Genomic DNA, 18,339 nt, shown 5'->3' with positions numbered 1-18,339 from the left:
CTGGAGCTTGGTCATTCTGTGGCTTTCCTCTCGACTTGTTCTACCCCCGACTCTGTTGCGTCATAAAAAGTCTAATCCTTTCGATCTGAGATTAAAAGTTATTGATAAGAAACATTGTGTATCTATTCATAGATGCTGCCTGATCCACTGATTATTTGCAAGATTTCAGCTCGCATCTCTGACATCCGCAAGTTTTCACTTTTAAAAAACAAAACACTTTTAAAGTGCAGCCACTGTCGAAAACGTGCAAATGAAACGCTAGAAGGATGAAGTGAGGTCGGCCCAGCACCTGGAGGTGAGGGAAAGTGCACTGAAAGATGAGACCACCGTGCCTTGACCGGCTGATCGTCGAGATCTCCCCCTGGATTGCGACTTCACTGCGAACAATCGCAACAATCTCGGCTGACGTCAGCCTGCGTGCCTCGGGGTGACGTAATACGCGCAAATCGTCACGCCAGCGGGCCCGTGTGAAGGCGCAGGGAAGGAGAAAACGATGAAATAAAGGGGGCCACCGGCTTTGGGGTGTAAGGGTGACTCAGGGGTTTGGTGTCAGATCACGGCAGCGGTTGCTGCTTAATAAACGAGAGTGTGTCCCTGTATCGATGAAAGCCTGGTAGTCTCGGGTTCTTGCCTCCCCCGCCCTCGAGTTTCAGGGCAGCTTGTTATTTGTTTTCTATTCCAGCTGCACGGAGCCGAGCGGCCTTGTCTCCGGCAGGAGGAAACGCTCTGCATTTGTGGGGTGAAAAATCGCGGCGACATTGCCCAGAGAGAAGAGCTTGTTCGTTTCATTCGCTCTCCGTCCGGTTTTTCTTCCTCCTCGAAACCACCCCCCCCCCCCCCCTTCCCGGCCAAGCAGTAATGGTAAATGCAGTGTAATATTTAAGGAGAAATATGGGAAATTGTTTGAAATCTCCGACGTCTGATGACATTTCTTTGCTTCACGAGTCTTCTGACCGGGCGAGTTACGGAGATGGCACCGAAATAGACCAAGAGCCGCCGCCGCCATATCAGGTTTGTCTTTGTCTTTTTGGGGCAAGTTTCTTTGTCGTATGCCCTTTGTGCATCTGTATTCTCTGTCGCTGCCAGTCTTTAAACAAACACATCGCTTGATTTATTTTTGCTTAATGACTTGTACCGCTATCTTTTTTTTTGCATTATCAAGTAACCAGAAGGGGTTTGAAAAGATTTATAAACATGAACCTATCACTCGAAAATTTAAGTTGACATGTTTTAGAGTTCAAGAATGAAGGTAACTTTGTATTATAATGCATTTTAAATATTATACGGAATGTTATCTTTAGCAAATTAGACAAAATTAAAAACTTTAACTGGGCCTATATTGTTCTCCATTTTATTTTGGAACTTGGTGTAGTAATTAAATGCGCACCGTTCTGTAATATTCGTTTTACTATTGGTGGATATATTTTGGCGCAGTTAACATAGTCGGGGGGGAAACAGGGCAGCATTGTAAAGTTAGTGATCTGTTGTGTCTGCAGTAGATAAGAGATCGTTGTGTTCCTCCTATTTCATCTGTATTGCCTTTGCTTGTATTGGCTCTGAACTTTAATGCAGATCCAAAATCAAGGATGATCTTTATTCGCCTATTTCCCTGTTTTAAAAAATTTGTTATGGCGTGGTGGAGTGACAAATCTTGGTTCAGTGTTTGGACAGAAATGGTGAAGAAAAATGTTCATCACGTAGAACTCTTTATCAATTTGCAAAGCCCTAAGCATGCAAGAATGAGTTTCCTTCCTTCTGCCTTTCTCTCCAAAATCTTTCCTAAAGGATGTAACAGCCATTATTCTTTGTGAAATCAAGCACAGCTGCTCTTAGCATTCCTATAGTGATAGGGCTATATTGACATTTTGAATAGTAATCTTAATGAAGTAAATATCTCCTGATGCCTTTTATAACCAAATGAAAGAAAAGACTTGGTTTCTTAACTTTAAAACAAATGAAACATTTGTTTTGCAAAACTGTAGGTCATCATTTTAAATCCTAGGCAATCAAGTACAGTAAGCAGTTTGTGAAGTTTTGTTGAATGCCAATTTGGATAGACGAGAAAGAAAATAGTACTTTCAATGAGCATTGTCCTTGAGGGAGGGAAACTTTGTTAAAAATTTCTTGTTTGCAGATATATTACAAATGATCTTTATTTCACTGCATCCACAATTTAATTATCTGTCTGGGGGGGAGGAGCTCTTTATTTCAATTGCCATTGATCTTGATACAGTTCAACATCCATTCCCTTAAATGGAGTTGATTTTGGGAAGAATGAGTTAGAGTAGGACTTCCACTGTTAACAGTAGGGACCTGAGTGAGACCTGTTGTAGAACAGAGTAACAGTTTTCCCCAGTGTTGGTAGTACAAAATTAGCGGGCACAGATACGAAATGCGAGGGGAGAAAATTAAGAGACTTGAGAGGTAACTTGTTTTCACTGATATGAGCTGCTAGAGGAAGTGATTGAGGTGGGTACAGTTGCAACAGTTAAAGGGACATTTGGGTGGGTATGTGGAGAGGAAGGGCTTGGAGGATTATGGGCTGAATGTGGGCAAGTGGGACTAGAAAGGAGGATGCTGTGGTTGGGATGTTGCAGTTGGTGAGGTCACTTTTGAAATATTGTTCATTTTTGATCACCCTGCTTATAGGAATGATGCAGTTAAGCTGGAGAGAGTGCAGAGGAAATTTACAAGGATATAGTTAGAACTCAAGATGTTGAGTAATGGAGACATGTTGAGTAAGCTGGGACTTGACTAATGGGAAAATAGAGGGGTGATCATATAGAGGTGTATAAAATCAAGAGGGTGAATGCATACAGTCTTTGCTCAGAGTTGGGGAATAAAGCACTAAAGGGCAAGAAGTAGGGAGTGATTTGATTGGAACAGAGGCAACTTTTTTGCCCAGAGGGTGATCTACATATGGAATCAGCTGATAGAGGAAGTGGTAAAGCAGCCACATTAACAACATTTGAAAGACAAAGGGTGCATGGATAGGAAAGGTTTTGAGGGATATGGGACAATAAAGGCTAATGGTACAAGATCAGATGGGGAATCTTGGTTGGCATGGACCAGTTGAACTGAAGGACTTGTTTCTGTACTGTTTAACTGTCTTTGAATCCAGGTGTCCTGAACATGTATGTGGAGTGTAATTGCTAATGATAGATAAAGTGGCCTGCCTGGAATACAAAGAAATCCTTATCATTTTGTTCTATGGGCTATTTAAATCCTACTTTACATCTTCTATCCTTTTTTTCTCTTCTAACTTTTCATCCCATTTTTATAAATAAGAATCCAAAGATAAACTATCCCCACTTGCCTTTCTAATCGTGTATGTGGTCTTTGAGATGGATGAGATTGTACTTGCCTAATTCTTATTCATACAGATACAAGCAGGGAGACTCCTGCAAAGGTTTCTTCCTGTTTCAATACTTTTACCTATAGTCCTCCAAAGGCATGTTCTTGGCTCCCTTTAATTTGCTGTCTATGAGCTGTCCTTTAGCAATGTTATCTGAAGACACAATCAGTTTTTGTAACAGAGTTGGCAATATTCAGTCTATCTTGCCTGAAAATCTATTGGTTCTGAGCTTTTAGATTGATGGTCCAATATCTGCTAGTGGAAGAGCAAATGTTTTCTCCAATTAATATTTTTGGGAAGTCACTGTCTTGGATCCTGCTACCAAACTGATTTACAAATTAGATTTATATTTGACCCTTGCGTGTCCTTTTATCCATGTTATCAATAAGCCATTCTATTTCAACCTTTGTGACATTGCCAGGCTTTTGCCCCTGTTGCACCTCAGCTGCTGCTGAAACTGTCACCTGTATTTGTTATTTCAATGCACTTGTAGCCAGTTATTTCTGTAAACTTAAAGGCCATTCCAAAACTTTGCTTAATCTACACAGGTTTCATTTGCTCTGTGTCTAAGGCTGCTAACCTACATTGGTTCCCAGCTAAGGAGCTACCGCAATTTTAAAATTTGTACAGGTCTTCATATCTCTCCAAGCATTACCCTTTTTTATTTGTTGTCTTCTCCAACTCTGGAACCCCTAATTTGTGATTTTTATGAAATACTTGGACAAGGGTAGGTTAGTAAATTGGTAGATGACATGAATGTTAGTGACATAGATAAAATGGAAGGTTGTAGTTTACAGTAGGATGTTAACAGGATATAGAGCTGGGCTGAGAAGTGGCAGATGGGAGTTCAGTCTGAATCAGCGTGAAGTGTTAAACTTGGAAGGTAAAACTTGAATGCAGAGTACAAGGTTAATAGCAGAATTCTTATCTGTGTGGAGGAACAGAGGGATCCTTAGGATCCACATCCATAGATCCTTCAAAGCTGCCAGACATGTTGAGAGGGTGGTTAAGAATGTGGTGTGTTATGGTATATTGGCCTCATTAGTCAGGAGATTGAGTTCAAGAGCTGCAAAATAATGTTGCAGCTCTAAAACTAGTTGGACCACAGTTGGAATATTATGCTGAGTTATGATCACATTAAGGATGTGGACACTTTAAAAAGGGTGCAGAGGAGATTTACCAGGATGTTTCCTGGATTAGAGAGCATGTTTTACTGGGAAAGGTAGAACAGTCTAGGGTTTTTCTCTTTGGATCGAAGGAGAAGGAGAGGCCACTTGATAGACATGTATAAGAGGCAAAGATCGAGTGTGCATCCAGTGGCTTTTTCTGCACAGCAACAATAGTTAATGAGAGGACATAATTTTATGATGATTGGAGGAAAATATGGAGGCATGTCAGAGGTAGATTTTCCACACAGTGATGAGTGCATGGAACCTGCTGCTTGCAGTGGTGGTAGAGGTAGATACATTAGAGACATTTAAGGGATCCTTAGATAAGCACATAGATGAAAGAAAAATTGAGGGCTATGTGGGAGGGAAGGGTTAAATCTTGGAGTAAATTGGCTTGTACTGTGCTGTACTATACTTGTGTTTTAAGCCTTCCAAGAAATGAGTTCCTCCAATTCTGCTCTTCTGAATTATTTCATTGTTCACTAGCAATTTTCAGTTTCTATGTTCTGAATTCCCTAAGTAGAGTTTTCCTCCTTTTAAGTTCTTTTGTACCTACCAATAGTCCTATCATCGTATCAGATTTGATGCTTTTCTGAACTATCTTTGTTTGATCATGCTGAAATTTGCAATATGTTTAGAAAATCTACTTGCCTACACATTTTTCCTATGTATGATGTGATAAAATTGGTTTGTTGCTGGACCAGTATGGGAAATGTAGCCAAACATACAACAGCACTAACCCTTTCGGTAGCCTGCAACCTTTTTCAAAAGTGCATTTTAATAAATAGCTTAAAGAAAATTGCATTTCAACATTGTCTTTGTTTAAATGCCAAATGTTTGTATTCAATGTTTAGGAACTTTTTTAATTTCAGGCAACAGAATATCAGTGTTTTACAAATACTCATCTTATTTTGACCAGATGTGAAATTGATTTCATGAATATTGCTTTTTATTTATCAATTAAAATGGAATTCTGATATGGCCTTTGGTATTAGTTTGTGAATTCAAGCCCCATTATAGGTGATGCCTCAGTGCTGTAGAGCAGTACAGTGTTGAGCCTGGCTTCCAGGTTAGACTCCACTGTGAATTTCAGGTTCGGATTAGTTGCATAGCCTCGTGATCCATTTGGGTCAGGTCCAGCATATTGTGCTTGCAGAGAATAAGAGATGCTGACACAGAGGCAAAGAAAGGATGTCATCTTCTGTCTATACAATGATATAATGGTCTGTTCAGGTCAGGAAAAAAAAGTAGATTTAATGTGTTTGTTCTGACATTGGCTATTTTGCTTCACCAAATAGCATAGTATCAATTAGTGTAATTATGTTTACAGTTACTGTTATTTTGACTTGGCCATCTTCATTTACTATTTGACCTTGCACCATTTTACTGGAGGTAATACATGTCGTGTTTTCTTTACAATAATTTTTATTAACATTCTTTATAATAGTTCAATTGCAGCAACAATATTGAAATGCTATGACATAAAAGAAATGGATTAACATGATTTTACATATTTTAAGCACCTCACCATACCTTCAAGTTACCTCTTTTGGTATTATTGGTTCTGATAGTGCAAAGGAGAGTTAGATATGAAGAGCACTATGAAGTCTAGAAAGGGATCTAGATTAAGTGAATAGGCAATATCTGTGGAGTACAAGGCGATCGTGTGAAATTGTCCTTTTTATAGGGGAAAAATAAAGATTATCTACATGCTGAGAAATTGTAGAGATCTCAGTGTCTGCAAAATGTTAGTGTGCAGGTTTAGCAAACCAAGAAAGTTAACAATAGGAAACGAGAGAAAATCTGTAGATGCTGGAAATCTGAGCAACACACACAATGCTGGAGGAATTAAAGCAGGCCAGGCACATCTATGGAAAAAAGTATAGTTGAAGTTTTGGCCCAAAACCGCTCAGCAAAACTGAAGGAAGAAAAGCTGAGGAGTAGATTTAAAAGGTGGCGGGAGCAGAGAGAGAACCACCAAGTGATAGGTGAAACCGGGATGGGGAGGGATGAAATGAAGAGCTGGGAAGTGAAAGAGACAGAAGGCCATGGAGGAAAGGAGAAAGAGCACCAGAGGGAGATGATGGGCGGGCAAAGAGATGAGGTGAGAGAGGGAAAGGGGAATGGGAAATGGAGAAGAAGGGCGGTGGTGGGGGGGCATTACTGGAAGTTTGAGAAATTGATGTTCATGCCGTCAGGTTGGAGGCAATGTTTATCACAAGGGGGAAATTATGCATAACATACAGATATTGGTGAGACTTCATGTGGAGTTTTCTGTGCAATATCGGACTCATTGGGAAGGATAATGATAAGACATAAAATGTAGGATCAATATTCTCCCTCAAAGCCATTCTCTTGCCTTGACCTTTTACCCCGTAATCTGTGACAGCCTTGTGGCAAGACCCTATCAAACTCCACTTATAATTTCCTTAATGACTTAGCCCCCCACAGCCATCTGTGGTAGTAAATTCCATGGGTTCACTACCTTCTAGTTAAAGAAATTCCTCCTCTTTTCTGTTCCTTCTATTCTGAAGTTGGGCCCTCTGACCTGGACCTCCTCCCCCATAAAGAAACAAAGCTTTTCCGTATCCAGTCTGTCTAGGCCTTTCAATATTCTATAGATTTCAATCAGAACCCCTTTCTAATCTCCAGCATGTACATGTCTAGAGCAATCAAACACTATTCATGTATTAACCTTTTCATTCCCAGAAGTATTCTCGTGAACCTCCTCTGAACCCTCTCCAATGCCAGCACATCTTTTCTTAGATAAAGGGCTCAAAACTGCTCTCAGTACTCCCAAGTGAAGTCTGACCAATGGCTCAGCATTACATTCTTGCTTTTATATTCTAGTCCTCTTGAATTTAATGCTAACATTGTATTTCCCAACTCAAAGTGCAAATTAACCTTTAGGGAATGCTGCACAACGATTCCCAAGTCGCTTTGAACCTCTGATTTTTGAATAATCTCACCATTTGGAGAATAGACTATGCCTTTATTCCTTCAACCAAAGTGTGTGACCATACACATCGCTACACTCTATTCCATCTGCCACTTCTTTGCCCATTCTCCCCATTTGTCCAAGTCCTTCTGCAGATTCCCTTCTTCCTCAACACTACCTGCCCCTCCTCTATCTTCATATCATCGGCAATGTTGGCCACAGTCATCATCCAAATCATTGACATATAACATGAAGAGTTCCCAGCACCATCTTCTGCAGAACACCAAAAGGCAGCCAACCAAAAACGACCATAACATTGGATCAGAATTAGGCCATTCAGCACATCAAGACTTTTCTACATTTTGATCATGGTTGATCCATTTCCCTCTGAACCCTATTCTCTTGCCTTCTCCTTGAAACCTTTCACACCCTTGTCAAGAATTTGTCAAACTTGGCCTTAAATTCACTAGATGGCCTGGCCTCCATAGCTGCTTGTGGCAATGAATTCCACAGATTCACCACCCTGGCCTAAGAAATCTCTCCTCATCTCCATTCTAAATAGAAATCCTTTTATTCTGAGGTTGTTCCCTCGGGTCCTCGATTTCCCCCCCCCCCCCCCTTTATTCCCACTCTTTGCCTCCTGTCAGTCAGCCAATTTATGCTAGAACCTTCCCTGTAATAACATGGGCTCTTATTTTGTTTAGCAGCCTCTTGTGCAGCACCTTGTCAAAGACCTGAAAATGCAAGTTAAAAAACATTCACAGATTCTCCTTTGTCTATTCTGCCTGTTATTTCTTCAAAGAATTCCAACAGACTTGTCAGGCAAGGATTTCTCCTGAAGAAAACAGTGCTGACTTTAGCCTATTTATCATGTGCCTCCAAGTACTCCAAAACCTCATCTTTAATAATGAACTCTTGCATCTTACCAATCACTGAAGTCAGGTTAACTGACCTATAATTCATTTTCTTTTTCCTCCCTCCCTTAAAGAATGTAGTGATATTTGCAGTTTTCCAATCCTTCACAACTAATCCAGAAACTAGTGATTATTGAAGGATCACTTAATGCCTCCACAATCTCTTCAGCTACCTTGTTCAGAAATGGAATGCAATGGAAGCAGTCTTAAAGTCTGTTATGCTAATATTCATGGCGTGGATCTTATGGAGGGCTAATTGCAAGCAGATGATATTTGGATTGGCATCATGATTGCTATAGAAAATGTTCATGTGCTGTACTGTTTTATGAAATGTGCAAGAACCTGAGAGGTATTTTCAGATTGGATGAGGAGAGGATATTTCCTCTTGAGGAAATTGGCATTGCTGTTTAAAACAGGGTTTGCATGACCATGAGAAAACTTAGAAGTTGCAAACACTAATTACAAGGATTCTTGCATATAAAAACGACCATAAAATAGTAAGACCACGAGCGAGCCATATGCCCCTTCTAATCTGCTGCACTGTTCATTAAGGTCATGATTGGTCATATCTTGGCCTTAACTCCATATTCCTGCCTTTTCCTAATTATGTTTCATTTTTTCAATGTTCAGTCTTGCTGTCTTCACTCCAGTGCCAACATCATTCCAAACTCAGTCACAGAGTGACTGGACATGGCTTGTGTACATACTTGGGGACTGAGATTGAAGTCAATATTGACTCATTAACTGAAGCTTCCAAATACTTGTAACATTGATCCCACAACAATCTACCCTGCAGCAAAATGCCTCTAACAATAGAGGTCCATGATTAAAAACTTGGAAGAGGTAAATTGCCAAGAGCCAGCTTCCAAAATATGACCAAGGCAGACACTGCTTCTAGTGCACTGGCACAGACCTTTGTTATCTAGAGTAAAGTTTATGAAGACTGGGTATTGATTGCTGCATCCTGTACATTTAAGAGATCTCGACTATCTAGAGAGGCTCCTCAAAGCATGGACAGGTGCCACTAGTGCTTTTCCACAAAAATTCCTTCAAATCTTTTGGCAGGATGAATCTTATCTAGGACAATATCCTCGCCATCAAGTCTGCTCCAATCGGCAGACTACATCATTCACATGCCTGACACTGAATTCCAAAGCAGTCAATTTACTGCAAGTCATTTCATGCCAACAGATTACAACGGAATAGAAAGATGTCAAGGATATTCTCAAAAAGTGTTGGGCTGGGGGGAATTTAACAGTGTTATTAACTGTCACTAGCAGGAACTTTTGAATAATGATTTTTTTTTTAAATTGCATAGAATAAGGACATTGGTTACATGGAATTTCTCATCCTTAACACTGGTCACTTTTTTAAAATCTTTTCAGTAGTTCATCAACTTAACCAACCAATTTTTCTGCCATCCACATGCACTGGAGCAATTTTTAGTAACCAGTTGCCAACTGATCCTTGGATGTGGGAGGAAACAGGAACATCCAAAAAGCAGCTCGAACAATCACTGAGGATTTGCTCAATGTGCACAGTTTTTGAGTGTTAGAATTTAACCAGATTCGCTGGAGATGTAAAGCAGCAGAACTAATTGCTATGCTGCCCTTTATAGAAAAGCAATCAACAATGTACTGAGGACCTTGGGTCATCTCAGGAGCACAGGAAAATGGTAAAGGAGTGCACTTTGTTACATACTTTGTACACTCATGGGAGAATGATCCACTCTCTGCATTAGGACTCATTGCTTAGTTCCCTTTTTGTCTCCCTCTCTTGTTGAAAGTTTGGACTTTGATCATGCAAGCACTTTAGGTGTCAAAACATTAAGTAAAATGTATTTGTGCTTGGAGAAAATTCTAAAGTTCTAGTTATTTGAGATTTATTGTTCACTTTTCATATCATGTACCCTGGATCTATTGCAGTTTTTTAAAAACTGGGATATTCCAAAAAGATAATTATTTATCATGCTGGTTAACTATTTCTGCTGTCATACTTGTTTTAAATGAATGCATGGTTTCTTTTTTGATATTAGGTAAGGTGACTAACACCAGTAAATGATTTGACTGTAGAAATTAGTGCATTTTATTTAAAGTTACAGAATTGGAATACACAGAAATGGGCTCTTCATCCCATCGTGCCAATATCATTTTTGTCTCTATTCTAATTGCATTTGCCCATTTAGGATATGGGCCTAATGCCATCCATTCAAGTGCTTGTCTAAACCTAGTGATTATTTCTGATTCCACCACCTCTGGCAGTAAGTTCCATACTACTCTATATATTTAAAAACTTGCCCCTTGGATCTCCTGCAAAAACCCTTCCTCTCAGTTCAAACCCATGCCCTCTTGTTATTGATATCCACCGTAGGAAAAAGATTCTGACTTGTCTACACCTCTTGCACTTTTATAGCCCAGCCTATACAATTCTTTGCATAACAAAAGCCCTTTAGTCTTCTAGTCCTCTCGTGCGTGCTCTCTAGTACAGCCACATCTTCCTATAATGTAGCAACCAGGACCTCATGCAGTAGTCCAAGTGTGGTTTAACCAGTGCTCTTTTAGTTTCAACATTAATCGCAACTTTTAATTTAAATGCCCTGCCCTATGAAGCCTTATGCTATCAACGCATAAAATGCTGGAGGAACTCAGCAGGCCGGGCAGCACCTATGGAGGAGGGAACGTACAGTCAACATTTAGGGAAGGGTCTCAGCCCAAAATGTTGACTGTACTTTTTTCTGTAGATCCTGCCTACCAAGTTTGTCTTGTATTTTGTGTGTGTTGCTTAGATTTCCAGCATCTTCAGATTTTCTCTTGTTTGTTGAAGCTGTATACTATTTTCACCACCAAATCTGCACATTTTGCTCTTTTCCAGAGGACAATGTACTAGAACCCTTGGGTTTCTCCATGCCTCATCTTTCCTTAGAGCTTTAACTTTTACAATTGGTCTTCCCATAATGCATTATTACCTTGCATTTGTCAGGATTAAATTCCTCTGCTGCTCCATTTGATTTTCTGTATATTCTGTATTCTGCTTTCACCTTGAACAACCCTCCTTGGTTTCTGCAACACTATCAAATTTTTTTTTCTGAGTGCTGAGTGGAAATAATTTAAGAATATTTAGTAGAATTAACAAAATTGAACTGACTATTAAATAAAAAGTAGGGTTTGTAGTTGGGGATGAAAAAATGTAAGGCAAAATTGGTAATGGAGGAAATGCATAGCAAAGAGAAATGGCCTTCCACCTGTGAAAACAATACTGGATATGCTCATGCCAGGTAACTATTTTCATCAGAACGAGGGAAATTTGGAAAGTAATTTTTTAAGTTGGCAAGAAAACAGATGGTGGAGAAAACATAACTAACAAAGTAGACTGATTGACCCAGATGGCCTGTTTACTGGGTGAAAGATGACAAACCTGCTTATGGTTAATTTGTCCAAGAAATATAAAGGAAAATGAATGAGAACAGAGGGGAGAATGGAAAGACGACACTGGAACGTATTGGAAATGCCAAGCCCCATTGGAACACTGAGCTGGATCCAATGTGCTTGAGCCCATTATATTGTATCATAGTTCCAACTTTTCACTACTTTCCCTTTCTGATGGGGTAGTCTGTAAGTCTGAAACTCCTTAATTATTCGATCAGGTGATAATCTTTCCAAGTACACACAGACCCTGCTTAACCCCAGCATACATTCCTTGGAGGTGGAGTGCTGTGAAGGGTGATTATAACATTACATAAATGAACAGGTGCACCTGAGATCTGATATTATTTTATGTGTACACAGTAATTCGTGGAGTAGCAAACACGCGAATAGGTCTAACCTGTACATCAGTGGAGCAGCAACACATCACAGCAGCAACGGAAGGACCCAGGCTGTGGGCCCTCCTCTAACTTTGGCTTCTTCAAATTGGCATCGGATTTGATTGCCTTTTCTTAAGTTTCTTCTCATGAGGCAGTTCTCGGTAGCAGGAAATAATGTCAAAAGCGCCTCTCTTTACCTTTATTGCTTCATTCCCAGTCAGGGTCATTATCAGTGAACATTGCAAATTTCAAAAAGGTGCTGACATCAATCTGATGCTCACCAGCTTTCAAACAGCGTATCACTTGCAGTTTCACATCCGTGCTAATGCTTTTCCTAGACATCTTAGATGTGCTTCACACTGGAAGTTGCAAGAAGTTTTCCAGATATGGGGGGGGGGGGGGGGGAGGTGGGGGAGGAATACAATGGCGAGGGAGCAAGAATGTTTACACATGTGAGGGAAGTAAAGCGTGAACTAATGTGTGATTGGCTGTGAGTGGCTCAGCGTATATAAAGTGCTCTCATTAGTTGATTGAATGTTTACTGTGATGGTGGCCACACTTGAAGTTTTAAGTGTTTGGAATTTGTCATATTTTAAAAATCTTAATAAAGAATTGAATCACTGCGTTGTAACAAATCAGCACTATGCGGGGTCTGAATGTATCTAAAACTGATTAGTAATACGTTCCTTTTCAAACATGCATTGAGTCATTGGCTTTTTTGAATGCTTTAGCAGTGTAGTCATAACGAATATAAACCATATGGCTATCATGAGCATTTTCGAAAATGTGGGCATTGAAAATGGCTGAAAGTTGTCCAAAGGCTTGAGTACATTTTCCTCTTTGTAATAGTCATATTATGGTTCATTTACTACACAGATAAAACAAATCATGTTATCCTTTAAAGCTAGTGATATTAGTTGCATCTTCTTGGGTAGAGTGGATGATTGATGGAAATTTGTTGGCTGAATAGCAAGTAACACACTTTATGTAACCCTCAAATACTGCAATTTTCTGCACCAAAAGAAAACTTAACCAGATTTAGTGGGTGAATTTGTTATAACTAATGCCAAAACTTATTTGCTGACCTTTGTAAAGCTACTTTCTGAGCCTTTTGTGAGCCCAAGCACCAATTCATTAGCTGATGCATTGTTGCAGGAGACACACACAAATACCATGCTGTTGTATAATTTCTAAATGGAAACCACCAATGAAATTAATTATCTGTATTCTCAAGTATTCCAGTTGAAGCAACTGTAAAGAAAAGAAAATGTTACTTATAAACCACAAATGGATACTTTGCTTGGGATAATTATATCTAATGGGTACCTGAATTGGTTTGTTGTCAAAGCCACCACTTTGTTGGAGAGACAATTACATGACAAAACCATGTTTTTAAGCAGGTGGAAGGCTATTCTGACTAGCTCATTTTAAGGGATTGAATACGTTGACAGGTATTGGATTTGATCATTGTCTCCCTGGGATACGAGATTTTTGTTTTCTCAGTAAGTTTTCCTCAACTTTATCCTTAGCTTAAGGATTGGGCTAAAAGTGTCATTTGCTGAATTTTGGGGTGGGGCAGAAGTTCACAAGGCAGCCACCATTCTTGTGAAGATGCTTCTTCTGGTTTACACTTGCTATAGGTGATTTTCTACTGACATGTTTGTTTGCTTGCCATGTATAATGTAGGGTGGGTACACCATTTGTTTTAGCTATGGTAGTGGAACTAATCTAACATAGTTAAGACTATATGTGATGAACCCGATATTCCAAAGCTCAAGCTTCATGTTGACTAGCAGTAGTAGTCTACATATGTTTCTTTTACTTGGCATAGATGTTGCTGCTCTGCTTCAGCTGTAACTTCTGTTTAGTGGTGGGTTCTGAGCTGACTGCACACACAAACTTGTAGGATAATTCTTTTCAAGAAGGGAGGAAGGCAGAAGAAAAGAGACTGTAGGCCTGTTGGTCTGACCAAAGTGGTTGGGAAGATGTTGGAGTCGATTGTTAAGGATGTGATCTCAGGGTACTTGGTGACACATGATAAAATAGGACATAGTCAGCATAGTTTCAACAACAGAAAATGTTGCCTGACAAATCTGTTTGAATTCTTTACAGAAATAAGCAGGATAGACGAGAAAGATTTTTTTGGTGTGTGCATGGATTTTCAGAAGGCTTTTGACAAGATGTCACACATGAAGCTACATAACAAGCAATGGTATTGAGGGAAAGATTCTAGCACGGATAAAGCAGTGGCTGATTGGCAGGAGGCAAAGAGCGGGAATAAAGGGAGCCTTTTCTGGTTGGCTGCCAGTGACTAACGGTGTTCCATGGGGTCTGTTTATTGGGACCAAAGTTTTTTACATCATGTCAATGATTTGGATGATGCAATTAGTTGATGGCTTTGTTGAAAGGTTTGCAGACAGTATGAAAATAGGTGGAGGGGCAGGTAGTTCTGGGGAAGTAGAGGGGCCACAGAAGGACTGGGGCAGACTAGGAGAATGGGCAAAGTGGCAGATCGAATACAATATTGGGAAGTATATGGTCATGTACTTTGGTAGAAGAAATGAAGGGGTTGACTGTTTTCCAATTGGAAAGAAAATACAAAAAAACTGAGGCACAAAGTGAGTTGCGTGACCTTGTGCAAGATCCCTAAAGGTTAATTTGCAGGCTGAGTCTGTGATGAGGAAGGCAAATGCAATGTTAGCATTAATTTCAAAAGGACAAGAATGTAAAAGCAAGGATGTAATGTTGAGACTTTATAAAGCACTGGTGAGGCCTCAGAGTATTATGAGCAGTTTTGGGCCCGTTATCTTAGAAAGGATGTGCTGAAACTGGAGAAGGTTCAAACGAGATTCATGAAAATTATTCCAGGATTGAATGGGTTGTCATATGAAAAACGTTTGATGGCTCTGGGCGTGTATTCATTAGAATTCTGAAGAATGAAGGGTGACCTCGTTGAACCGTATCAAATGGTGAAAGACATTGATAAAGTGGATGTGGAGAGAATGTTTCCTATGGTGGGAGAGTCCAAGACCAGAGGGCACAGCCTCAGAATAGAGGGATGTTGTTTTAGAAGCAAAATGAGGAACTACTTTAACATGAGAGTGACAGCCAGAGCTGGGCTGAAGACTTCTGGTTAAGGTGGTGCCTGTATACAATGCTCCTTTGGTTGACATTATGAAACCATACATTTCACTTTATTTATGTCTTTTATGTTTGCTTTTTGTCTGGGATGTGATTCTGGAACCATTGGTGCCTGCGATTTGCTGTTTGGAGACCATTTGGATGTTCCAGCACTGTGCAGTCACCGAGAGGCAGTGTGGACTTCATGATAGGCAGGCTGCAGGCCGAGGTTTGACTTTATTTCACTGATTAAAACAATGAGGGAGATTGAAACATCAAGGCAGGTGAACGCAGGAACTTGGTGATTGTTTGGGTGTTCCGGTGCCCTGCAGTCTCTGAGAGGATTCTGGGAGACAGCGACAGTGTGCGGGAACCTCGTGAGGAGAAACCTGTGGTACGGGGCAGAAGCTATTGTTCGACTCCCTATTTGGCAATGAAAATGACGAAGAAGATTGAAGCATTGAGACAAGTAAAGAATGAGCACTGGCTGCCTGTCTTTTGATGGCTCTGCTGTGGAGTCTGCCTCTGGGCTTGGAGAGTGTTCCTAGGTTTTCTGCATTTTGGAATTGGACTTGGACTATAGACCTTTTTGTTTAGTTTTACAGGATTTTAAATTGTTTTTCACCCAATCCATGTTTTTTGTGTTTGAGAGGGGAGATTTGGGGGTCAATGTGCCTGTCCATTTTCATTTTTTTGTGCAGGACAAAGGACTTGATTGGGAGGGGTGGTTGATTTGCCTTGATTTGTTAGGGCACATAGGGATACTGGGAGAAGACAGGAGATTGAGGTTGAGAGGAAAATTGAATCGACAATGATGAAATGGCGTAATTCCACTCCTATGTCTTATGGTAAGGTTGGGAAGTTGTTCTCTCACTATCTCCTTTACTGGCCATTCTTGTCTAGTTTTTTTTAATCTACCAATTCCCTGCCTATCTCCTTCCATGTGTTCTTCTGCCTCCACATCATCTCTTCCTGCCTCTCCACCTCTAAACTATGAAGCCCTACCTATGCCCATCTGTTGCTCCCCAATCCCCAAAGAGACTTCAGGGGAAAAGTCTTGACTGTCAGTGGGTTGAATCTGGTAGTTTTCATTTGGCAGCCAGATCCAGTACTTCTCTGCTGGAACACTAATCAAAGTTAATCTTTGTGTGCCTCTGAGTCCTTTTGACTGATGGAGATCCTCCCATGCCCTCTCCTAATTCTTTCAAGCCTGTAAAGAAGGATCTTTTTCATGTAAGAGTGAAGCAAAAGGTCATGACATGAAGTTCCAACTTAACTTCCAGTAGGAGTAGTAAGTTTGTTGGTGATCCCAGTGATATGAAATAAAAATTTCCTTGGATTGGTGAACTAGATAGATTTTACATTATTACCAATTTGGTTACTTGTCCAGAGCTCATTGAGAATGCGGACTGTCTCAATACTCATTTGCTGCTCGTGGTACCTTTATGAAAAGGAATATGTGGCTTCATCATGAGCTCATTTTTTGACAGACTATCAGTGATTTCCTCCCCCCACTCCACAACCTGGCTACACTTCTCCATCAACAAAGACTATTGACATCTGAAGAATAACTGCATTGTCATTATGGCACTAAGTGTATGCTCAGGCCTCCGGAGGACTACTTGTGCCCACAAATACTGCAGCACATTGTTACCATTCTGAACTAATTTAAGGTTTAAAATTTTCACTTGGTTCTTTCATTGTTCCAGCAGGTGTTTTACACAAAGAACACTCTGTGTCTGGATGTCCATAAGACATAGGAGCACAATTAGGCCATTCAGCCCATCAAGTCTGCTCCACCATTCCATCATGGCAGATCCCAGAATCCACTCAACCCTATACATCTACCTTCTCGCCATATCTTTTGATGCCCTGACCAATCAGGAAACTATCAAATACTGACAGACTTGTCCTCCACTGCAACCTGTGGCAGAGCATTCCACAGATTCACCACTCTCTGGCTAAAAACAATTCCTCCTTGCCTCCATTCTGAAAGGTCACCCCTCAATTTTGAGGATGTGCCCTCAAGTTTTGGATCCCCCCCCCCCCCCCACCATAGGAAACATTCTCTCCACTTCCACCTTATCTAGTCCTTCCAACATTCAGTAGAATTGGATAAGATTCCCCCCCCCCCTCATTTTTCTAAATTCCTGTAAGTACAGGCCCAAAGCTGCCAAATGCACCTCATGTGTTAACTCCTTCATTTCTGGAATCATTCTCATGAAACTCCTCTGGACTTTCTCCAGTGGTAACACATCCTTTGAGTATGGGGCCCAAAACTGTTGTTGGCCTGTCTAGTGTCTTGTAAAGCCTCAGCATTATTTCCTTGCTTTTATATTCTATTCCCCTTGAAATAAATGCCAACATTCCATTTGCCACCTTCACCACAGACTCAACCTGTAAATTAACCTTCTGGGAGTCTTGCACAAGAACTCCTAAGTCCCTCTGCACCTCTGGTGTTTGAATTTTCTCTCTATTTAGTTAATAGTCTGCACTATTGTTCCTTTTGACAAAATGCATTATTATACATTTCCACACACTGTATTCCATCTGCCACTTTTTTGCCCATTCTTCCAATTTGCTTCCTCAGCACTGCCTACCCTTCCACCTATCTTCGTATCACCTGCAAACTTTGCCACGAAGTCATTAATTCCATTATCTAAATCATTGACAATGTGATAAGTAGCAATCCCAATACTGACCCTTGAGGAACACCATTAGTCACTGGCAACCAACCAGAAAAAGCCCCCTTTATTCCCACTCACTGCCTGTCAGCCATTCCTCTACCCATTCCAGGATTTTAGCTTGTTAAGCAGGCTCATGTGTAGCACCTTACCAAATACCTTCTGAAAATCCAAGTAAAGGACATCCACTGCCTCTCCTTTGTCCATCCTGCTTATACTTTCTTGAAAAACTCCTAACAGTTTTGTCAGGCAAGATTTTCCTTTACAGAAACCATGCTGACTTTGACTTATTTTATCATTGGTCTCCAAGTATCCCAAAACCTCATCCTTAATAACAGACTCCAACACATCCCAACC

At 40.4% G+C, this 18,339-nt stretch overlaps 1 protein-coding gene across 1 annotated transcript in view; it reads left to right on the top strand.

Annotated features, from left to right (window-relative positions):
• The first annotated feature begins 417 nt into the window (after positions 1-417).
• rnf11b (ring finger protein 11b) overlaps positions 418-18,339 on the top strand; it is a 31,869-nt gene continuing 13,947 nt past the window's right edge. Inside the window, exon 1 of the mRNA XM_073063015.1 lies at positions 418-1,011. Coding sequence (XP_072919116.1) covers positions 892-1,011 — 120 coding nt within the window. The 5' untranslated portion in view covers positions 418-891. The remainder of the gene's footprint in view (positions 1,012-18,339) is intronic.

This window comes from Hemitrygon akajei, chromosome 12 (assembly GCF_048418815.1).
Source record: "Hemitrygon akajei chromosome 12, sHemAka1.3, whole genome shotgun sequence".
Taxonomy (NCBI): domain Eukaryota; kingdom Metazoa; phylum Chordata; class Chondrichthyes; order Myliobatiformes; family Dasyatidae; genus Hemitrygon; species Hemitrygon akajei.
Note: the sequence above shows the minus strand (reverse complement) of the source record. Positions and strands in the feature narration are given on the sequence as shown.